Below are 24,644 nucleotides of genomic sequence, written 5' to 3' on the forward strand. Positions count from 1 at the left end.
AAGGTCAGCTCCGGGTGCAGTGAAAGTACGTACATGTGCGTGTAAACCGTTCCGCGGAGAGGCGGCTTGTTTACGATGATGTCGAACAGTTTGCCTCACCTTGGGATCTAGGGAACACGAAGTGTTTAAAAACCGCTGCTGTGCGGCTGCTCAGGACACTCTTTCTCAAGCAGTCATGCTAGACTGATGTAGATACTGCAAATAAACCCATATTCCTCGTTCTCGATGAGAAGCAGTCCTTCCCTTCATCAACGTCCTCAGCGTGGATAAGTTGGACAACTGCATAGGCCAGCTACCTTCTAATTCATGCCGGATTCCAATCTTGAGAACGGGTAATGAGCTATGGGATTGAGCCCCCAATCCTGACACTGCCAACGCAAAGTTCCAGCAGCCTATCAACAAGAAGGCAGTGCGTGAATTCCTTGGCACATGTGCCTACTGCAGGCACTTTGTCAAGGACTTTTCATGCATTGCTGAACCACTGACACATCTCACTAAATGTGATGTCGACTTCAAGTGGAAAACACCAGAGGCCGACACTTTTCAGGAAATCAAACGATACATGCAGTTGCCAATGGTACTTGCACCCTCCGACGAGGATGCAGATACAGAAATCCAAACAGCGTGTGGGGATGCGCGACTCTCACGCGCCCCTGATGTGTTGTCTTTCCCGCAGGGCTCCCATCTGCAGTGCGGCTTCGCAGCGTGGCCTGGCGCCGCAGCGGTCGGAGTGGTACAAGTGCAGTGCGAGAGATGGCGCGAGTGTTGCGCTGCTGCAGGGTTACTTGGGTGCGGGAAAGACAAGGCGGGATGGCGGCGGGATGGCAAGCAGCTCGGACGTGCCGCGCGTGCGCCGATCCAAGCTTCTGCGAGACTGTCTCGCGTGGCCACCTTCGAACGCGCCACCATTGGCGTGACCGTACATGCGAACGACCAGGCGTTGGGATCCAGCATGGGGCGAACATATTCGCTCGCTATCCGGTCGCGGTGAGTCAGACTTCCTAGATTTGTCGCGCGCCCATCGGCATGTTTTGTGGATAGCAACTCGGCTAGCAGGCATTGATCTATGAAAGGTGCAATAAATGCCCTTGTGATTGTTTACACTACTGTGTTGTCGTTCCTTTGTCCCAAGAGCACGGAGGAGAACCCCACAGGCGCAACTTCAGAACGTACCGCTGGAAACTGTGCAATTTCTCTTCATATTCTTCAGGCAATTTTTGGCATATCCCTGTCCGCCTTCAAAGAGAAAAGCCTTTTCATAAAGTTTGATAGCCAGCACCTGCTCACTTTGAAGTCACTCCAGATTAGCCCTTTCTGTAGGGCTAACTGCATCGCCCATACTTTGAGCAGATCGGTCGTCACAGGCCACTGTGCCGCTCGCTGCTCTTGCACGTATTTCGCGAGCAGCTCTTCTATTTCGGTGAAGTGGCCCTGCTTCGGTCCACTGAAACCCTTCCTTGCTGCTTTGTTAGCAAAACTATTCTCCTTCAGTTTGCGCCAGTCCCGCATGCAAGTTTGGGGAATTCCGACGGCAAGTGATGCGGCCCGATTTCTGCCCGTCTCCACGCACATAACTTTCCTTTTAAATGCGGCATCATGCTGGACTCGTAGTGTCTTCGCAGTCGGCGCTTCCATGCTGATTGAATAGTAAACGCAGAAAACGGGAAGGCAAGCGGTAAACTATGTTACACCAGAGCCTGGTCACACGTACAACATGGACGTATGCACATGGAGGAAGCTACGGCAGCTAGACTAGAAGCGCGTATGAGGCGGCCATTTTTCGAATGCCAATGGCGATATGGTAACGCGGATTTAGGGTCGTACTCGATTCTAAGGCGCATGCAATTTGTGGACCCGTTTTACCGAAAAAAAGATGCGCGTTATATTCGAGTGAATATGGTATTCTACGACCGAAAAAGAATGTCTCGCCATCATTTGGGCTCCAGCAGAACTCCGCCCTTGCCTATATGGCAGGCTGTTCAATGTCATCAGCGACCATCACGCGTGTTGGCTAGCCAACTTAAAAGACCCTTCAGGACACTTGGCATGGTGGTGCCTCAGACTGCAAAAATATGATATCACTGTAATCTACAAGTCAGGCCGAAAACACTCTGATGTCAACTGCCTGTCTCACTCCCGTGGACCTGCCACCCCATGATGGCCAAGACGAGGATGCCTTTTCAGGTACAATAAGTGCAGACAACTTTGCCAAACAGCCGCGAGCAGACCCAGAGCTCTGAAGCCTTGCTGAAAGTTGCAAGGCAAGACCGATGTTGTTCCGAGGGTATTTAAGTGCGGATTGGGTTCGTTTTTTTTACGAAAGGACGTCCTCGTGTAGAAAAATTTTGGTCAGCCCGCACAAGCTACTTTCTCGTCGTGCCAGCAGCACTCTGATCAGAAGTCCTGCAGGCACTGCACAATAGAAAGACAGCCGGGCATCTCGGGGTTTTCCCGTATGCTCGCAAGAACACAAGAAAAGTATGATGTTGGCGGTAAGGCGCTGACATCGCCTGTTATATCAAGACATGTCGAGACTGCCAGCGACGCAAGACACCACCGACAAGGCCGGCGGGATTACTACAGCCGATTGAGCCTCCTTGCAGATCGTTTCAGCAGATAGGGATGGATTTGCTGGGGCCCTTTCCGACATCAACATCTGCAAACAAGTGGATCGTCATGGCCACAGACTCCTTACCAACCTTACCTGCTATGCCAAAACGAAAGCTCTGCCTAAACGTAGTGCGGCCGAAGTAGCCAAATGTTTCATCGAGAACATCCTGTTGCAACATGGTGCACCAGAAGTTCTCATTACTGACAGAGGAACGATTTTTACTGCTGAGCTTACTCAAGCCATCCTGCAGAGAAGTCACCGGAGGACCACTGCCCACCATATGCAGACGAATGCCCTAACGGGATGACTGAACAAGGCGCTCGCCAACATGTTAGTGATGTACATCAACATTGAACACAAGACATGGGATGCCGTCTTCCATGTGTCGTCTTTGCTATGTCGACACAGCAGTGCAAGAAACAACACAGATCACGCCGTTTAAGCTGGTTTACGGAAGGATCCCGACGACAACTCTCGACGCCATGCTTTCGCACGTCACCAACAAAGAAAATGTTGACTTTGCCACCTATCTCCAACATGCTGTAGAAGCCTGACAGCTTGCCCGCCTGCACATCAAGAACCAGCAAAGGACCAACAGCCGGCACTACAATCTTCGACGGTGCTACGTGGAATACCAGCCCAGCGACAGTGTTTGGGTTTGGATCACAATACGCTGACAAGGACTCAGTTAGGAACTATTGCGATGCTATTTTGGACCCTACAAGATCATCCCAAACATTGGTGCACTCAACTATGAGGTCGTGCCAAACAGCATTTCACTATCACAGCGGTACCACTTACGACCTGAAATAGTCCGTGTTGTGCGACTTAGGCTGTTCTACAAGAGCTAACTAACTTTGGGACTTTGCATAGCTGAACTTTGGACTTTCTTTCTTGGACTGCGTTACTTTGGACTTTGTTTCTTTGTTGTTTTGTTACTTTTTCTTAACATGTGTCCTTTTGTTTTTCGCTCTCCTTTTTGTTTGTAGCATCGGGATAATGCTTTTTGAGAGGGGGCATTGATACGTGTATTTATCGTTTCCAAGTGACTGCTTTTCACCCTCTAACAAATGTTATCGCTCAGTGCAGGATGCGCCCGCATGTATTGAAAGTTTCTCGAATATTATCTATGTTTCTATCGGTTTTCTGTTGTCACCAAAGCTTGCATAATCTCACTGCGTGGGGGATACGAATTGTGTGAACTCTCTGGAAGACGTGCGGGCACCAGCGATTGCTCTTGAAACCTTCGATGACTCATGAATAAAAGCCGATGCACTTGACTGGCAGATCAGATTTCGAAAATTGCCTACTGTGTTCGCCACTACATTGTGCTTTAAGTGTAGCCAGTTTTTCTGGGCACAGATTCGCCCAATAAAAGCTAGTTTCCCCATTCAGAGTATTGTTGCTGCATTCTTTTTTGCATCACTACTACATGAGAATATCTAGGACTGTTTCCAAATCGGCAGTGTCCGTGGCATAGCCCCAATGCGGAGTTTGTTATTTTGAATGTCATGACGCAACCCTAGTTTTCAAGAAATTCAAGGAACACATTTATTTTCAAGAAGTTTTAAGCTTTAGATCAGGCCGAACTTCGACGGGACCTATTCAAGTACATGTAAAACGCAAAAACGTTTTTCCGAGATAACCCGGACCAATTTTAATGAAATTTGTTGCATTTGATAGGAAAAATTACATTCTAGTGACTGCTGGAAGTGGAATTTCCATTTTAAGGGCTGAATTTTGTTAAAAGGATATTCAAATATTCGAAAGTTTGAAAAGTACAGAAGCATGAAGTTTACAAATTAATAGCTCTGCATCAAGAACTGATATCACAGTTCTGTAAATAGCATCCACTAGATCATGAAAAGCGGACCAATTTGATATGTCATTTTATATCTTACGTGAACTTGTTGTGTACAAGGGTTCAGCAAAAGCTGTATTTCCATATTACAGCGAAACCTCGTAAAAACGTAGTTGGCCGGAGCTCGGAAAAAGTACGTACTAACCGGTAGTACTGTTTAACCAAAATAGCATCAGGTCGCCCAATTACCTGTCGAAAACGGAACAAGGAACTCGGAGAGAGTGCGATGAAAGGGAAAAAAGACATGCAGTATTTATTCACGCAACAAAAGTGTTATTTTCGTTTGATGCCGCGGCGGCCTAGCAGCGATGACAGCGGCCTCAAACTTACTGAAGCTGCATGCACGCTTTTCAGCCAGCCCCCTTTTCTCGGCAAACAGTCGCATGGCAGATTCCTCGTTGGCGTTACGTATTTTCCGTGCACGTGCGCGGTATTGCTGCCGAAGTACCGGGGCACCTTTCTCATTGCCGGGTGCTGTTCTTGTCACAACGATTGCATTCATGAGGCTGACAAAAGCACAGCTTCTGCCACTGTCGGGCCTGAATCGCCCATGCTGTCGCTTTCCGTGTTGTTCTCATCCCTGTCGCTAGTCCACACTTCGGCAACAACAGACGCAACAATGGCGAAAAGTTGAACCTCGTAGCCAATATCTCTTTGCGGTCGCAGCAGCGCTGCCGAGCAACATCTCCGCATTCCAAATGCCGCGCACCTTAGTCAACAGCAGATCCCTGCAGAAAAGTACGCATTTGAGCTGGTTGGTTCATGATTACGAGCAGTTAAACAGCGCTGAACAACAGGACGAACAGCGCTGGTGTCTGTGTCCCTCTTCTCGTCCTGTTGTTTAGCGCTGTTTTACTGCTCGTCAGCAGATCCCGTCGCGTGCCAGCGCCGACTTCTTCATGTCACGTTCGATAGCACGGACGATGTCTAATTTTTCTTCTATGCTGAGCACCCACCGTCTTTTTATCCGAGCTTCGGCATGACGCGAGTCCTCGCTTGCACGATGCCACAATGCTCTCTCATAGAATAAAGAACCAACTTGGCTCTCACGTAGAATGAAGAACGCTTTCTGGCACAGCGCCGAAATGATGTTGCTGTTGATGTGGCTTCATGCGTAGACACACAGGGTGCTTAGAGGCTGCTGTTGCAATCTCTGAGGCTTGTTGTTCTGCCGGGCCGCCCAATGGAGATGACGCACCACCGTGTTTGCCCGATGAAAAGTGGAAACGCTAGGTTTTAAGCGGATACGAAACATATTATGTTCAATGGCCGCTGAGTCGGGGATTTCACTTTACTACTTTTAAAACAAAACTACTGTTAAGCAGGTACGGTTTAACGAGGTTTTACTGTACTGCATTTTTTTAGATTCCTGTGTAACATATCAATTTTGTCCGCTTTAGATGTACTATTAGATGCAATACACGTAAATTTGGTATCATATTTCATTGCCGAGTGGCAGAGTTGTAAACTTGATAGTTTCGTTTTCTAAAGGTTTTCGATTTTTGGAACTTTTTAATAAAAAATTGACAAACCTATTTAAAAATTCAGAACCAACAGTCACTAGATTTTAATTTCTATTTTTTTTTTTAATGCTACAAACCTTGCCAAATTTGGTGCAGTGGTTGTCGAGAAAAACGAATTCTCCTTTCACATGTATTTAGATAGGAGCACCCGAGCTAAAGCTTCCTCTTAAGGAACTTGAATCTCTTTTCCAAAATTCCAAGGGTTTTCAAGAATTTCAAGGAGGTGTGCAAACCCTGTTTGTACAATTTGGCTCACACATTCATTATACTTGCTCTCTGTGGGTGGGGCTACAATGCGGAATGTGTTTCACGTAAGATCTTTCTGTGGGGCTCAAGAAAACAGTAATGACTCATCAAACAACGGCTGCTAGAAAAATAGAAGGAGCATGCATTGGCCAGCAGTACAGCTTTACCTGCAAACTATAGTCTATTGGAGTGGCATTTCTTTTATGAAAAACCACTTCCACATTCATCATGGAAAAGAGAAAAATTAAATTACCCAGTTTAACATTCCAAAGCAATGCACAGGCTACGTACAGGAGAGACCATAGTGAGGCGATGTGGCCCGAGTTCAATAATCAGAAGTTATTTAACATGCATCTAAATCGAAGCACTCAAATAGCTGTACATTCTGCTTTCAATGGCATGGAGACACCACAGCTGGTTATCATACCCTGTTAAAAGCTGGTAAAAGCAACCTTGTGCAGAGCAGTAGACCACAGACACTTAGCCATCGTGACAAGTCATGGCCAACTGGCAATATGAGTACCTAGTGGCAGCACAGAAGTTTGGCACATATGAAATATTATCCAAGCAATTCCCAACTGAAGGGAACACAAGCGTGGAAACAGACCTTGAGCAGCTCCACATAGTGCTGCTCCCTGGAAAGCTGTGGCGCCACTGCCGGTGAGGATGAAGACGAGGCCTGCGGTGGTGGCGGGGACCCGTGGCCAAAGAGCAGTGCACGCAGGTGGTCATTGTGCGACCGGCACTCTTCCAGCTTCTCAGTCTGGGAGCAGAGTGACTCAAGCAGAAGCGCCTTCTCATCGCAGCAGCGCTCATTCTCCAGTTGAAGGTCGGTCAGCTGGTCCTGCAGGTCAGTCAGTTCTTGAAGTGTCGCCTGGAGCTCCTCATTGGTGCTGCATTTTAAACGAAGTATTGGTACCAGTACTACGTTCTGCGGTTTGCCTCCAATTCCTCTTTCTTCTTTCACACATAAGACATTTATTTATTTATTTATTTATTTATTTATTTATTTATTTATTTATTTATTTATTTATTTATTTATTATGCGAAGCATATTACGAGAGCTCAACCCAGCTCCTCAGGCGCGGCGGTGTCGCCATGAAACCACGTGACACCGTGACGTCACGACAGAGGAGACGTGGCTTTGGCTCAACTCTTGCAAGACGGGCTGGGTGGGAATCGAACCAGGGTCTCCGGAGTGTGGGACGGAGACGCTACCACTGAGCCACGAGTACGATGCTTCAAAGCGGTACAAAAGCGCCTCTAGTGAATGCGGTGTTGCCTTAGAAACGAGCTGTTTCTAAGGCGTGCGTCTCTTGCTCAGGCGCACATTTCGTTGCCGCGCCGAACGCTGCTTTGCTCGACGCTCACCGCGTCCAATGCGGGGCGCGTAGTCGCTGCCCTGTAGCCCATTGTCTTACACCCCTTGGCGGGTCGACGGGAACGCTGTCGCGTTCCACTCTTGAAGGCGAAGCAGTAATGCATGAGTTGTTTCTTCGTCTAGCCGAACCAAATATAGCCAAGCAACAGCAGTTCACCAGGCTAAACAGTGGTTCAACAACTAAAATAAAGACTAGTATGCTTCGCATCCTGGGCTTAACCTTACCTAAGCCACAGCCATTTTTTATTTATTTATTTATTTATTTATTTATTTATTTATTTATTTATTTATTTAAACAAAGGCTACGAAAATTGCTATAGTAGAGGGCTCTGGATTAACTTCGACCACCTGTGATTTCAACATGCACCAAAAGCTTGGTACACAAAGGTTATAGCATTACACACCATCAGAATGCTGCAGTCATTACCAGGAAACATATACAATTTGTAATACTACTACGGTACTTTATAACACTATACTGTAAATACTAGTACCTGGGCAGACGTTACAGCATTTACCCAATACAAACACACACTTTTGTGGAAAGAAGAATGAACTAAAATCGATGTGTGCATCGATTTTAGATTTGAGAACCAAAGTGAGGCTCTGGTAGCTATATCCTATCATCACTGGCATCATAACTGAATTTTACTATCCACATGGAGCATTGTCACATGCGTTCCTTGGCACAAAAATTTATTCATGCTGTGGAAAAGGCAGGCACATACCCAGAGGAGGGGAAGGAGGAGGGGGGGAGGGGGCTCTCACGCCACCACTCCTCACGCACATTCCTAAAGCGTGTGGGTATGCGCGACTCTGACGCGTCCCCTGATATGTTGTTTGCGTCCCCTGTTACGTCTCCTGCAATCCAGCTTCGCCGCGTGGTTGGTGTGGTTGTAGCGCACTGCGAGAGATGGCGCGAGTGTGGCTCTGCTAACGGCACCTAACAGTGGGGTTACTTGGGCGCGGAAAGGAAAAGGCTCTTCCTCTTTGGCTGGGCATCAGCAAGCGGCGCGGAAATCCGCGCTTGCGCTGATCTATCTGGCAGCCCAACGTAAACCTCTTGGGGCATCAGATGATAGTTTTAACAGTTTTGCTTTATTCAAGACCTTTGTTTGAACCGAAGCATAGGGCTAGCGTGGATTTTGATCGTTAGCATCGGCGGCATGCTTTCTTGATCGAGGCGACAGTGTCTGTAGTGTGTTAAACTTTTCAACACTCTAAGCTTTTTCGCAAACGATTTTTTAAAATGACATTCGTCGGTACGAGGGCCACGTGGTCTACATCTTGAGAGAGCGAGGCGTAGCGCCGGCAGAGCATTGGCAAGCCTGAAGCGAGTGAGTACGGAAGCCTCGTGGGTGGTCCGAATTTCCTACGTAAATAGCTTCTTCTATCTCTGACTCTGATGAAGTCACAGCTCTAGGAGCCGGATGGCCGCGGGCCACGGGTGCTACTACGGCCTGACTGGTATTGCGGCCTGGCACCAGGCGCTCCACAACGTCTGGGACGGTGGGCGCCGTCAACTTGGATGCTGTGTGCACCGAGCGGGGTACGACCACCTAACAGAGCTGACGTCTCCTCGCGGCTGCCTGTTTTGCACCCATTTTGGGTGTTGTTTTTTCGATGCCGGTTGTCAGGGTAGCGAGGCTTTAGGCATAAGGCTTTATGAAGCTGCCTGTCGCACGTGGAGGGACACAACCTGGCAGACCGTGGTATTGAGGTGGTGTACTTTGCTTCCCTCATTCTAGTTAGCCTCGCACGAATTGAAATTACTCGTTCGACTCAAGGAAGCGAGCTTTGTTCAGGTGAACTTAGCATCTAAGTAGCCGCCCGATCTTTTGCTAGCCAAGTTGAACATCGTACCATGTGGGCGATGTGCATGCAGAATTCATCTCCCTTGCACTACTTTAGGGTTTGCCGAGAGTGTTGAATGTATGCAGCATGAGTAGAGTCACCCTTGATTTGCTGTCACCTGCACATCGTCTGCGCTGCTGCCCCAGACTACGACTGAGCCAGCCCGTGCAATGGTGATGCTGTAGCCAGTTCGGCGCAGCGACTTCGGGGGCCGCCTGTATCCAGCTCGCAACTCTTGGCGGCGGAGAAAAGAGCCGGGGGTCACCAACAGCTACGGCGGCTCTCATCAGAAGGGTGTGCCGGCGCGAGCAACGCTTGCCCTTACCGACTACTGCGTCGCTGTTTCCGGAGCCCTGGCCTGGAATCGTGCCGTCGAGTATGCAGAGCTGCTGCTATGACCAGTGGACGCCAGCGGTGTACCCCAAGGACAATGTTGGCTCGCATGTTATGGACAGCGTGTGGACATTTCCTCGGCGCGGCCACTCTTGCACGTACTACCTTGTTCGCGAAGCACACGTTGATGTTAGACCGTGTGACATGTTTAGCCAGAATATGTAGTGATTTAAGGCTAGGGGGATGTGGGGATGCGCGACTCTCACGCGTCCCCCGATATGTTGTTTTCCCGCATAGCTCCCACCTCCTGCAATCCGGGTGGTTGAAGCGCATTGCGAAAGACGGCGCGAGTGTGGCTCTGCTAACGCCACCTAACAGCGGGGTTACTTGGGCGCGGAAAGAAGAAGGCTCTTCTTGTTTGGCTTGGGATCAGCAAGCGCTCTGCGCTCAGACGCTCTGCGCGTGTGCCGATCCATGTTTCTATAAGACTGGCTCACGAGGCCTCGTTCGAATGCGCCACCGTTCGCGTGAATGTGTACGCACGAACGACCAGGCATTGGTGTCCAGCATGAGGCGAACATATTTGCTCGCTATCCGGTCGCGATAAGTCAGACTTCTAGATTTGTCGCACGCCCATCGGCATGTTTTGTGGATAGCAACTCGGCTAACAGGCATTAGGCTATGAAAGGTGCAATAAATGCCCTTGCGATTGTTTGCACAACTGTGTTGTCGTTCCTTCGTCCGAAGAGCACGGGTGAGAATCCCACAAGTGCCACCAAATCAATCTCGAGACCTGACAGCTATTCAGCAGTTAACATTTTGCTGCTTTTTTTCTCTCCTTTTGGTTTGCTGTAGTTACTGGCATCGCCTGAAGTGCAAAGGCCAATTTTGTCATTGATTCGGTGCCTGTGTGATTAACTTAAGATGCATTCAGCTGTCAGCATCTTTTGGAACAGTCACGTGCATCACTGTTGCTTCTTTCGTTCAACCTTCTTTATTCAGACTGATCCAGGGATCAGGAAAGTGATTCAGTTCATAGTGAGCTGGTCAGTGTGCTCATGGAATGAGTTGTGGCCAGAGAAATGCCAGTTGCGTTTAACTTTTCCTTTTGCTTCATTATTTCTTCGAGTGACAGCTCACTACAACGCTGGCAGATCATCGGAACCATATACGCGTGATATGGGCTAGATAACGTGGAAACTCAAATCATGCGTAATAGCGTCAATCATGAAACCCTGCAATAATCGTTAAACTCGATGCAATATGAATGTCGCCCGTTACCTCGTCTCGTTTTTCCCTAATTGTACAGCACTTTTCATGCAATATTGGAAACTGAAAACAACAGCTCATGAAGTTGAGAAATTAAGAGATCTACTAAGGAAGAGAGCCGAGGCAACAGCCAAACAGGAAGAAAAACTGAAAATTAACAAACTTAACCATTGTTTGTGAAAATATTTATGGATCAACATCTTTTTATTTAAAATGGAAGTAGAAAAAACTCCGTCGGAAGTGGAGAATGATTCCATGTGTCTTGAATGATGCTTCTAGAGTGATCAGTTGAGTCGCCTGACGTAGCCACTTCTCTGCTATGTTTATAAGGGTGTTTCTCTAACCTTTTGCGGAGGGCACAGTACGTCTAGAACCACGGTAGCCTGTGCTCTACGCGGTTGTATGGGACTGGCAGCCACGCATCGTTATGCAACTTCCCAGATAACAATAAGAGTTGATTTTAGCACTTAGTAGAGCAGTAAACGAGGGATCCAAAAGAACTCCGATTGTTCCACAAATATATATTTCTCTATAATTCTTGCAGAGCTAAATAAAAAAAACACCTCCAGAAATTTTTATTTTACACTTTTGCTTGTTTACTTGTTCTTGGTAGTGTTCTTCCTGCACTTCTTTCCTGCGCAAGTCTATTTGATGTGGTTCCTTGTTTGTGAAGTAAAGTAGACGTGTATCTCACAGGCGCACCTGTGAGATACACCTTATTTTCTTTCTCTTTTGCGGGTTCAGGCGTCTTTATGGCAAACGGTGTGCATTATTCACATTTGCACTAGTAAAGGTACCCCCCCCCCATCATTTGCACAGGAAAGTTACACTGGGTAACCCCCCCCCCCCTCTCGAAAAAACAATTCTGGGTACATGCCTGGCAAAAGGCTTGCGCAACCCACATACAGGATTTGATGCAAAAAGGCAAGGCACATTAACACCCCAATGCAAATACAGTCAAACCTCAATATAATGAACACAAATATAATAAAGTATTGTATATAACATTGTAAATATAAAACATTTCTTTCTCACTAACATCCGTGTGTAGTAAATGTATGCTTGTAACGAATATTGGATAAACAAAGGTATTTTCATGTCAGATGTGATTGCTGTGAGTTTCAGCTGTACTTCTCATTCACAAGCGCGAAGCAGCCGTGGCACAGCAATAAAAATTCTTGGCTTGAATGTTGATACGCTCGATGTCCAGTATGATCATTGGTTCATACCTGAAGTTGGACTTTATTTATATTATGCAGTGACCGAACCAAGGCATGGCAAAAAAACACAATCGGCATACTTCTTATCTCGTAACTTCTGGGCACAGGCATGCCACACAGAGCAAAGCCAGGGTGCACCTGTAGTGGGTTTCCTCCATCTGCATGATGCGGTCCTGGAGGCAGGCGACCGACATTTCACTCATGCTGCTGGTGCTGGCCTTGTCCCAGTCCAGTCGGCTGCCGCTGGGGCAGGCATCGTCAGACAGGGCACCATCCACCGATTTGGCCTGCACACAAGTGGCTTCAGTGATTTGGCCTGCACACAAGTGGCTTCAGTCTGCTTCTATCATGGCAACATTGTAACCATAGAGTTTCCTGTATCTATTACTGGAGGTAACTCTGGCACCAGTGTCTACAAGAGCTGCAAGTACGGCAGTTCAGCCAGCATGGGTAGTGAGTGATGGGTGGTGCATGGAGATGTGCCTACACTTCGTCCTTCTGGCTTCAACTGACTTTGTGACTTTGCAAGTTGATCATTTGCAAAAAAAAACTAATTCTGCTTTAAAAGTGGATTTGAATGTGGATTTTAAAGTGGAACATGCGTAACTGTTGCAAGTTACTGCACAGCAATTCACAACAATTATATTAGTGTGAAGAAACTTATTGTCTTCATACGTTTAGAAAAATATGATTGCTGATCTTAAGTCACAAGCATGAAGACAAGTCATTGCACAGTCACACCTTGTTATAATAAACGCAAATATAATGAAGTAGATCTACAATGTTTCACGGCGATATCAGCGGGTAACAAATATTATATGCCGATTATGAATACTGAATATCAGAGAGGCATTTTCGTGTTGGACATGACTACCTTAAATCGTGGTTCAGCTGTACTACCCATCCTTTCCATGGTAGCTAAACAATCTCAGCAGCAGAGCCCACTTTAGTAATTTTTGTAGGAAACTCCATGGTCATAACCACCGGTTCATAAACTGCTATTGGACTTTTGCCTCACTTTTGTGCCCCATACCCAAATGTCTTTCCCATACCCTTTGTTCACAAGCAGAATATCAGTCAGAAGTCAGTGGCCAATGAACCTTTTGGAAAAGTTCCAAAGTGGCTTTCCTGCATTGCACATTGCCCATAATGTGGCAACTCATCATCCATTGCAAAAAATGCTGATAGATGCATTGTGCTCTAGAACATTCATTCTCAACATAATTAAGGGGGGACACGGATCAAAAGAAAACAGCAATTTTTTGATAAAAAAATGTGTTTATGTTTTTGGCAGCTTTGTGTTTCTCAATCATTCAAGAATGTGCTAACACATTTCAGCCCCATCTGAGCAGTAATAAGGCAGGAATTTGTTGATCTAGAGAGGTGGAGGCGCCTCAGATGAAAGAAATGTGCCTGTGATCACCATTTTGGAAGTGCACTCACAGTGCAAGGAAAAGGTATAGTATGACATGGCTATAGTCATTGTAAAAGGTCATTTTCTTTTCCTTGTATAAGAGCTTTTATAAGCTTTTTTTATAAGTGGCATAAACAGTGTGATCAGACATGCGCAAAGGCTGATGGGTGAAGTCATTAGCAACAAAGTTTAGGCAGAGGCTGCAAAAAAGGTGAAACTCAAGACACTGCTGGCACAAACTGTGTCACTTAACTATGATTTACCACCGCACAAGGCCATGGGACAAATGACTTCCCAGCTTCAAACCATTTCGTACCATCATTTTCGGTGCACATTGCGCTCTAAGAGCCTTTCGTCATTTCTAGTGTACACATTTACATCTGCAAACTGGCCCCGAAGTTTGGCAGATGCTATAGCTTTAGAAAGTGACACCAAGTCACAAAGCCGAGGGGAAAGCCTGAAACGGGCAACCGATTGCATGCCACTTAAGGTTTTTCAAGTCGCCATGAGAGATTGACACAGCATCTTCTTCCTCGATGCTGGACATGTTTGTTTGGCATGCTCTGGGGTTTTGAATGGCTGCAGTGCTGGCAGTCTTAGAATATTGGCTCAAAAAAGATTGAGAAAGTGGGCACTGTTAATGGCAGGCACACGGCATGCCATTTAGAAAAGAGTTTCAAAGAGTGCCCGCCCATGGCAAGAGCAAATGCAGCCAAGCATGTGCAAAAGTAGCCAGAAAAAAAGTAGAAGCTTGAAGCCATCATCCTCACAGTAGAACACTGTATACAAGAAGAAGGCTCCAACGTATGCTCCTGGGAAATCCTAGTGACCATAATAAATGAGAATAAAATGGCTCATTTAATTTTGAAGCCATGTTTCCAATTTTGCATTTTTTCACTAAAGCAAATACTATCATTTTTATATTAGACAAGGCACACTTGCTAGCAGGGCATTTTCTGTAGTGAAGTTTTACTCAGAATGCTGCTTTGGTCAAAGATTTTCAAGTGCTGCCATCTTTCTTAGATAAAAATTGAAATTTTGAGTTCTTGTGCAAGTTGCGACTGGACCAATTATATACAATTACTTTCTGTGATAAGAAAATTGTTCCACATTACCACAGTTTGGTCCTTCCTAATATTACATAAGGCAACAAAATGCTTAATTTTGTTGTCATTTCTAAACGGTACTTTTTGTGGCTAACTGCAGTCACTTGAATTTCTGAAAAGCCATAACTCTTTGACAACTTATTCGACAATGATAAATGTTGGTATCCGGCCCTATTCTACTGCTCTTAATATACCTTCCAATTTTTATTAAACTTGAGCCAGTGGTTCAAAAGTAAAATTTTATGTGCCATGTCCCCCCTAACCCACAAAAACAATTACAGTGCACCAGCTTTAAATTCTAGCCAATTGATGGGCACCAAATTTTTGGCAATTAATCACTGCAGGAAAGCCAGCTTGCAACTTTTCCAGATGAAGTCATAATGTCAGGTGGTGTTCTATATAAACTTCAGATGCAGAAGTTCTTTTGGCATGAATCAAAATGGACAATAAGGTATTACACTATAAAAGCTCATTCATTCATATAAATGAATAAATGACATTTATGGCCTAGCCCCACTAATGTGTACATTATTCTACGGCATAACACATTAGTGGCATGAAACATTCTTGAACATAAAAGCATTTACCTGCATGTCACTTATTGTCATGTGACAAGCCATGGAGTGCCACTACCACCTAACTACTACGAAGTGGTACAATATGCATATTACTATGACCATCACTTGAAAAGGCAGTGCTGGGAATGCTTTTCGAGAATAACATCTTTGGTTCCTTGCAGTTTAAACATTCCTACTTGACATATTAAAAAAACCAGACAAAACAAATATATCAAGCGGACATGCACATTTGACCTCTTGTGGAATCACCCTACTGACCATTATGGCACGACCTTTATGCCGTGATGACGCACACCCATGAGCAAAAGTATACGAACCACAGGGTCGCCGAAAGAAATTAATTTCTTTGTAATTAACCTGCATAAACTGAAACTGACGAGTACACTGGAAAGTTCACAATGCCAAGTTTGGACTGCAGTCCTCAATTTCAAGTTGAATTCACAGGCAGAGGAAAAAATAGGCTTCATTGCGCAATCCCTGTCCGTATACTTTTGCTCAAAGGTGTACATAAACATGCAAAATTGGGTCTTCTAAAGTTGAGAGCAGCAAAAGAAGGCAGCAAACATGTTGCAGACATCAGGCATCACAACATTATATTAATGTATGCGTTCACTTTGCTTTTCACATGACAATGACTAACATGTAATAAAATAAAATTACGGTGTTTAACATCCCTAAGCTGCACAGCGACTTGTGAGAAACATTGTAAGGGAACGCTCTGGATTATTTTGACCACCTGGGGTTTCTTACCATGCTCCTGAAGCTCGATAAGGAGTGTTACTGCATTCCTCCATCATCGCAATTTAGGCATCGTCACCGGATAAGGCTCCACTGAGCCACCCTGATGCATGTGGCTGATCATTGCAGACAAAGTTAATCTTGTATATCTTTTAAACCTACAGTGTTAATGGAACACAAATGAAGTACCTCCACAACAATGCAATTAAATTTTCTGTCTGAAAACCAGTTATATAAGCAAAGCATTGTATGCCTCTGAAAATGTGCATCTCCTTGTTAAAATGTTTGCTTTCGAAGAGTAGTAACATTTTTGTGACTGTTTCACCTACGGAAGAGGCATTCTTACAATATCGCCAGACACCGACTTAAAGGAACAATGCACTTGGCAACAATGCTATGTTGTTGTGCTGGTAAAACGAGGACGCTCACTTTCTCAGCACAGTTTGTAGATGCTGTCACTTAAAGAAATGGCAATATGTCATAACTGTGATCGCAACAATTTATATACAAGCAACGCCCTTATGCAGACGGAACCAGCCGGATGAACATTGCTTGCTAGCCAGCCCCCACTTTGAAGGAGCGACAAATAGAAGGGGCACTTGCAGTGCAATCACGGTGTTTACAAGCAGGGGGAGGTCTATTGCATTTGGAATACCGTGAAAGATGATGCTAAGAACACCGTACTCATTTCTTAAACAGAGGCATTTCTAACACCCTCGCAGTGCGTAGGAGAAGCCAGCTCCCCACTCACCTGTTCTCGAGAGCCATCAAGGCTGCCTGCCGAGGCTGACCTCTGCAACGGATCCTGCTTGCCTGAGGCCTCAGCAGGTTCTACACCCAGCTGGACCAGCCGTTCACGCAGGCTGCAGTTCTCCAGCTGGAGGGCCTCCAACTGGCGGCTGCCCCCAGAGCTCTCCTGCTACCAACAAGTGATGTGACTGCTATGCAAAACACAGGCTTCGACAGGCACAGTTAACAACGGCATCCATGTAAAAATGCATCAGGCGGGGCGATGCAGCTACACTAAACTTCCGTTAATTTGATACGAGTTAGTTCAATTTTTCAGTAAATTCAATCCCTACCACAGGTCCCTATTGGTGCCAATGCATTTCTATGGACCCAAACTTTCGTTACGTCAATCCTAAAATTGGCCTTGAACTTTGAACATAATTTGAACTTGACCAGTCAGCATGCCCACATGTGACCCCTGTGGTGACCCCAACAGCAGCCCCTTTGGTAGCACATTTCTTGGCAGAGCTTCGGGGACAGCAAATGCGTTTATCAGTATTAACAATTCTCACGATGTCTGCTCACACTATTTACCCTATTCTAACCTTTTTTTTTTTTCTCTTTTAGTGGAAAATTGAACTGCAAATTGCATGCACGGTGCAGTTGAATATGAAATCAAAACTGCGTTCATGGTATTCATACACTTTATTTCATGACATCGCTTTGCGGCAAAGCTGACTTTAGGAAGCCAGCCACCATTACACAATACATAATAGACTCTTGCCAATTTTTACAGCAAAGCTATATACAGCTAGGGCATTGTGGTCGTCCACGAACAACCCGCAAACTACCTTGTTAGCAAACACTATGCAATACACAATAGACTCTAGCCAATTTTTACAGCAAAGCTGTATATGGCTAGGGCATTTACGTCGTCCACGAACCCGTGAACTGGCTCATTGGCTCCCCTCGGCACGACCATGCGAACGTGCTCGTGCCGCTGCTCACGCATTTGTCGGCAGCGTCTCCTTCCACAGCAGGCCCCGTTGTCGCTCATTGCTTAAGGGGGTATGAGCTATTCATTGGCAAGAGGAAACAATCGTCATCGTACTCATCATAATTAACTATTATCATTATCATCAATTGCTCAAGCATCGTCATCATCTTCCACAGCTGGCTCCATTGCCATTCATCGTTCCAGCATATAATTTCACTTCTCTTCTGTCATCATAATGGGGAGGCCGTGTAAAATTTTTTTAATATTTACAGTGGTACGAACCATTGCTTAAGAGGGTATGAGTCATTCATTGCCTTACGTAACGGACCCACATAATAACAGAGGTGATACGAGTGTGTGTGCATACTTATCGTCACGATGACCACCGATCAAGACAATAAACATGTTTGTACCTTTGTTCAAAATTCTATGCCACCTCTGTGCCGTGTGCTAAACAGCTTTGCTGGTCATCCACCTTCACAGAGTGGAATGGCTTATGATTTTTTATTCTTGCTAAAGAAACGGGTGAATGTTAGATGCCTAATTTGTTTAAAAGCTTTAGTGTGGTTTAGTCTTTTTTTTAAAGTGAAGCTTTCTTTGCTTCTTCCTTCAACTTTCCCGCTGCTGCTGTCTGGCACACCACATTGGGGGGGTGGCTCAGAGCATGTTGTACAAGAGCGCGGCAGAGAGGAAAGGCGACACGAGAAACTCGTTTGGACCTTTGCACTACATCGAATGAGCACCATGCCCTCTGGAGCTCCCTGGACATCGCCATATTAGGCTCTTGATAACTGTAATTATCCATGACCCCCCCGCAAAAGCATTGCAGAAATTGCAGCACTTACCTTTCTACTAACATGCAAATCCAGAGGGAAGCCAGATAAAATAGTAGAGAGGAGGGGGAGAGGAGACGGAGAATAGGTAGAACCGATGCAGTTGCAAAACGAGTGAATAACAGCTTTGCCACTCTTCGCTCCCAGTTCCCATACAAGGGTGAGGGATAGAAAAAAGGTAACATGAGAAGGCAAGGAAACTCTACTACTATACAATAGCGGTTGCAGGGAAACTGGATAAGCTTAAGTTCAAGATATGGTACAGTATGTTTCTGCTAGAACGACAGAAAGCTTAGCTAGATGGCAAGGATTCATAATGCAAAAAAGGGTAAGGCGTGCAGACACGGACACAAGAGAAGAGAAGCGGACAACATGAACGCCGACTATTAACTGAAGCAAGCACTGAGGCGAAAAAAGAAAGAAGACGCAAAACTTATCTGCGCAAGCTTAGAACAACAGAAAGCTGAGCTAGTTGGTAAGGGTTCATAATGCAAAAACGGGTAAGGCGTGCAGACACGGACACAAGAGAAGTGGACAACATGAACGCCGACTATCAACTGAAGGAAGGACTGAGGTGCAGATGAGTTTTGTGTCTTCTTTCTTTTTTTGCCTCAGTGCTTCCTTCAGCTGAGAGTCAGCATTTGTGTTGTCCACTTCTCTTCTCTTGTGTCCATGTCAGCACGCCTTACCCCCTTTTTTGCATTGTGTTCCTGCTATTTCTGAAAAATAAACACCATGCAAATATGTCAAGCAGACAAATTACGCAGGGCGTGGAGAAGCAGAGCCACATTATTAAAGTGCACGGCAGAATTCAGGCGACACTATGGAAGTCGTCGACCGTCAAATCAACGCTTCTGTGCCGGCCACGGTAGCTTTGCGGCTATGGCATCGCTAGATGTCGCGAATTTGATCCCAACCGCGGCAATCGCTTTGCGAGGGGGTCGAAATAAAAACGCACATGCATTTAGATTTTGGGGCCCATTAAAAAACATCATGGCATCAAAATTCGGAGTCCACCACTAAGGCGTGCCTCTAATCTGATTGTGGTTTTGACACATACAGCCCCATAACCCAATTCAAGTTTAATACTTCTGCCACAATGCGATGTGACATGTGAGGCAATGACAATGCTCAACACTCTCAGAGGTTATGAAATATGGCGCACAACAACACTTCAAGCAAAGGCATCTCCCTGTGTGTTCTGTGTACTACGCAGACAAACAGCAGTGGTGCACGCAAGGTAGCGTTTAACATCTACTCACCACCATTGCATTAGACTAAACGTAGAAGAAATTAAACATTTGCAGTCAACATCACCGCTAATTATTGTTAATCAAAGCAAACAGCACAGAAAGCTTCACCTACATCGATTTACAAAGTGCACGGGATCCACATAATTTTTACTTTGGACAGATGCAAAGTAGGTGCATTTTCTCACAGAAGTGTTGCAATTGGATGAATACTGCCAAATCAACCAACTGTGTGTCCTAATGATCTTTTTCTGCAGCTTGTTTAATACAACCCAACAAACAATGCAATCAATTTCATCAGTCTCGTCAGGCCCAATTTAACGGAAGTCATCTGCATAAAACTGCATCCACCACAGTGTTCTAAAGCCTCGGCACCTCTCCCTGCTACTTGTTACTTCTGCTGACACTTTCCGTACCACAATAAATTACAAAACTTCAACCAAGTTTCCAATGACTATACAAGATGGCACTAACCTTGGTAGGTTCCACCATTTAGTGTCAAGAACAGTAGCTAGACGCAAGTTTGTGGATATACTTGTCAAGCAGCGAGACATTATTCTTCGTGAACATTATACCCATGATCACCTATATTGACACACATTTTGGGAATCACAGTAACCATCATTGGTAGAGAAAGGGCTAAACTCGTACGGTTAATAAATATATTGCATTATTGTTGCCAGGGTGTCTACCAAGTTGACATTTCCAAATTCCCTGAGTTTTCCAGGTTTTCCCTCAGCACCTTTGCGAAATTCCCTGAATGAGCCAGAACTCTGTTTTATGTCAAGACAGGCTGACACCACGTTGCCCGATGCTGTCACTCTCTAGTAAGCATGCTGAAACAAAAAAATGACTTAATCCAGTTTTAACAGTAAGGAGTAATATCTATTTTATTTAAAAAGAAAATAGAAGGAAGGTGTTAGTAAAATGCACAGCGAAAGAAATGGTGAAGCCCATTCCAAATTGAGTCGAACATTTTCAAATACGAATGAAAAGGAGATGCATACATAAGTAAATATTTTTTAATATCAGCTATTTCTATCAACTGATAGCAAGCTCATCTGTATGAGGTCCTGAACTTTGTCACAACTAAGGTTCTCTCTCAGCAGCTGGGAAGTCAACCTCAACTGTCCTGACATACTCTCAGCCCGTACACAACATCTGTGTTGGGTTTCACTGCTTAAACAATTTATTTTGGTTTGGATGAGGGACACCTGTGTCTCAGCGTCAGCCAACACTTAGTTTTTTTAGCTCAAGCTCCTTCAAAAAGGCGGCGGCACCCTTCCTTTCCCGTTAATTCCTCAGTGCGTCAGTCCTTTCTGTTCTCATCCTCCTTCTACCACGCTTTCACCACATGGATCATCTGAAGCATCCTCTTGGTCAGTGGTACAGTCAACATTTGATTTTTCAGACTTCTGAGGGGCCACAAAAAAAATTGAAAAAAAGGGCAGCCTGAAAAAAATTAATGCATGTCTTTAACTGCCTTTAAGGGCTAAAATTACCACAGGCACGTCTGAAAAAGCTCTGAAGGCCTGCCAGTACGCTTATTAGGCATATCAGGGCTTGTACTGTGACAGGAGACGGGGTGTAATTAAGGAATACATACTGTGTCTCGTGACAATTGCCCCCTTCCCACGCTTGTTATGCTTCACCGCCTAACAGTAGTGTACTGATGCGAAGCTAACTTTCGGAGACTGGCATTACGCAACGCGATGTGCTCTGCGAGCTTCAAAGCCAATTGCGAGGATTACAAAGGCGGAGTCGGTGCCATTGGTGATAGCGGCGAATTCTTTCAATGCAAAACAGGGCACCGCACGGCAAAAAGCTGAATAGCGAACATAGAAGCAGCTAGGCCTAACGTTGCCGCGGTGGTGGTTACGGCTGCCAGCGGTTCTGCCTGCGAGAGTGCCGGTTCGAGGCGGCGAGATAATCAAAATAGCGGCGGTGGCGGCTTTGATTAATGCCATTTCAGACCTGCAGTCAGGGCAATATACATTGACTATATGGAGTACGTGGTGGTGCCGCAAAACCGTGCAAATTATCGGGCATGTCCGAAAAATCGGGCGTCTAGAAAATCGGTCGTTAACTACTCTGGCAATACATCGTGCCGATTACACGGCGTCAATGACGATTTGTTGCGATTCCTCTGTTACTGGAGCCAGCATTAACATGACTTTCGTTCCCTTTCAATAAAGTTACAGCTAATTTTCCCTGATAGAAGCACAAATTCCCTGAGTTTTCCCTGAGTTTTTCCAGACTGTTCAAATTCCCTGAGAATTCCCGGTTTTCCCGGTTTTCCCGGTTTTCCCGGTTGGTAGACACCCTGGTTGCAAATTCATTTGCCTTCATATTACTAAATGTTAGCCTCCTCGTAAGCTCAGTAGATATAAGTGACTACTTCGGTCACACAGTGGTCCTGGGCTGAATTCCCAGACGAAGACGGGTATTACAGCGGAGCTTTTTCTTACTATGCACATATGCATGCCACTTTAAAGGGGCACTGAAGAGAAACACTAGATCAGTTTAGACAGATAACATATTCAGTAAAAACTTTATTTCTGTTAATTTGGCAGTACACTAGATTTCTTTTTCGACTCCAGTTTGTGGGGATGCGCGACTCTCGCATGTCCCCTGATATGTTGTTTTCCTGCATAGCTCCCGTCTTCTGTAATTTCGGTTTCGCCGCGAGGCTTGGCACCAGCGGCAGTCCGTCTGGTTAAAGTGCAGTACGAGAGATGGCGCGAGTGTTGCTCCGCTAATGCCACCCAACGGCGGGGTTTCTTGGGCGCAAAAAGAAGAAGGCTCTTTGGCTCGGGGTCGGCAAGCAGTGCGGACGTTCTGCACGTGCGCCGATCCATGCTTCTGCGAGACCGTCTCGCGAAGCCTACCCCGGAATAGATGAAAACACTAGTTCGAACATGCCACCATTCGCATGACCGTATGCACGAATGACCAGGCGTTGGTGTCCAGCATGGAGCGAACATATTCGCTCGTTATCGGGTCGCGGTGAGTCGGACATCCGCTATTTGTCGCGGCCCATCGGCATGTTTTGTGGATAGCAACTCGACTAGCAGGCATTGATTTATGAAAGTTGCAATGAATGCCCTTGTGATTGGGTGCACTATTGCATTGTCGTTTTTTTGTCCCAAGAGCATGGGTGAGAACCCCACATCTGGAACTGACCACAGCATCACCATTGCCCGGAATGGCTTGATCGTAGTCCGGGGCAGCAGCGCAAACGATGTGCAGGTGACAGCAAACCAGGAGTGACTCCACTCACGATGCGTACACTCAACACACTCAGCAAACACTAAAGTAGTGCAAAAGAGAGCAATTCTGCATGCACGTCGCCCATGTGGTGCGATGTTCAACTCAACTAGCAAAAGATCGGGCGGCTACTGAGATGCTAAGTTCACGTGAACAAAGCTCGCTTCCTTGAGTCAAACGAGTAATTTCAATTCATGCGAGGCTAACTAGAATGAGGGAAGCAAAGTTCAACACCTCAACGCCACGGTCCACCAGGTTGTGCCCCTCCACGTGCGACAAGCAGCTTCGTAAAGCCTTAGGCTTAAAGCGTCGCTACCCTAACAACCAGCATCCAAAAAACACCTAAAATGGGTGCAAAACAGGCAGCAGCAAGGCGACATCAACTCTGTTGGGTGGTCCTACCCCGCTCGGCGCACACAGCACAGAGCATCCGAGCTGATGGCACCCACCGTCCCAGACGGTGTCAGAGCGCTCGGTGCCAGGCCGCAATACCAGTCAGCCCGTAGCAGCACCAGTGGCCCGTGGCCACCCGACTCCCAGAGCCGCGACTTCATCAGTGTCAAAGAGATAGAAGAAGCTATTTATATAAGAAATTCGGACCACCCACAAGGCTTTCGTACTCACTCGCTTCAGGCTTGCCAATGCTCCCCAGGCGCTAAGCCTCGCTCTCCCAGGATGTAGACCACATGGCTCTCGTATCGACGAATGTCATTTAAAAAAAAATCATTTGCAAAAAGGCTTAGCATGTTGAAAAGTTCAAGCACACTACAGCCACTGCCGCCTCGCTCAAGAAAGCGCGCTGCCGACGCTAGCGATCAAAATCCACGCAGAGCATACCCCACAATTGTAGAAACGTATTTTGCTATTATAGCTAAAATAATCTATCTCTTAAGCATTCCTTTAAAGCCTGTTTTGCGTGCAAGCATCTGTAAGGCAGTGGTCGCAGCAGCTGAGAGGCACACGAGGAGATGCTAACACTTCGCTTTCATTCCCATCGAAACCACTGCTTGCTACAAGCATCTTTTACTTCTTCGAGAGGCCGGCTTCTTGCAACAGGCTAGTACATGTAGGGAGCAACGCTGAACTCCTCAGGGAAACGCAAGCTCTCCAAATTTACCATTATTGTCTCAGCAAAACAACAGCACCAAAGCACCCTGCACTGTGCTTCATGCGTAGCGGCAGCGGTCAGTCCGGACGAACATTATTGTTGGCGTCCCGAGGCGCCCCACCAATCATAGACGCAAACGGGACGGGCGAGCTGCCCCGAGTCTGCTGCTGCACTTTTCGTTGAAATAAAATTTTTTGGTGCTTTCTTTCACTCAATTTCAATGCAATATTCGAATTCGGAGGGCTGAAAACCATTACATACAGCTCTTCACTCATATTTTCTGGAAAACCCTTCAGCTTCCCTTTAAGCATCGCTTGCTGAAAGCG

At 46.0% G+C, this 24,644-nt stretch overlaps 1 protein-coding gene across 7 annotated transcripts in view; it reads right to left on the reverse strand.

Moving 5' to 3' along the window:
* LOC135898567 (cytospin-A-like) overlaps positions 1-24,644 on the reverse strand; it is a 138,893-nt gene that overhangs the window by 83,806 nt on the left and 30,443 nt on the right. For 6 of the 7 annotated variants that reach the window (XM_065427594.1, XM_065427592.1, XM_065427598.1 and 3 more), the window contains exons 5-7: positions 16,886-17,053; positions 12,437-12,585; positions 6,849-7,134 (exon numbers count right to left, since the gene is read on the reverse strand). In XM_065427594.1, coding sequence (XP_065283666.1) covers positions 6,849-7,134; positions 12,437-12,585; positions 16,886-17,053 — 603 coding nt within the window. The remainder of the gene's footprint in view (positions 1-6,848; positions 7,135-12,436; positions 12,586-16,885; positions 17,054-24,644) is intronic. The other variant, XM_065427596.1, reaches the window with a different exon arrangement.

The sequence above is a fragment of the Dermacentor albipictus genome, chromosome 2 (assembly GCF_038994185.2).
Source record: "Dermacentor albipictus isolate Rhodes 1998 colony chromosome 2, USDA_Dalb.pri_finalv2, whole genome shotgun sequence".
Lineage (NCBI taxonomy): Eukaryota > Metazoa > Arthropoda > Arachnida > Ixodida > Ixodidae > Dermacentor > Dermacentor albipictus.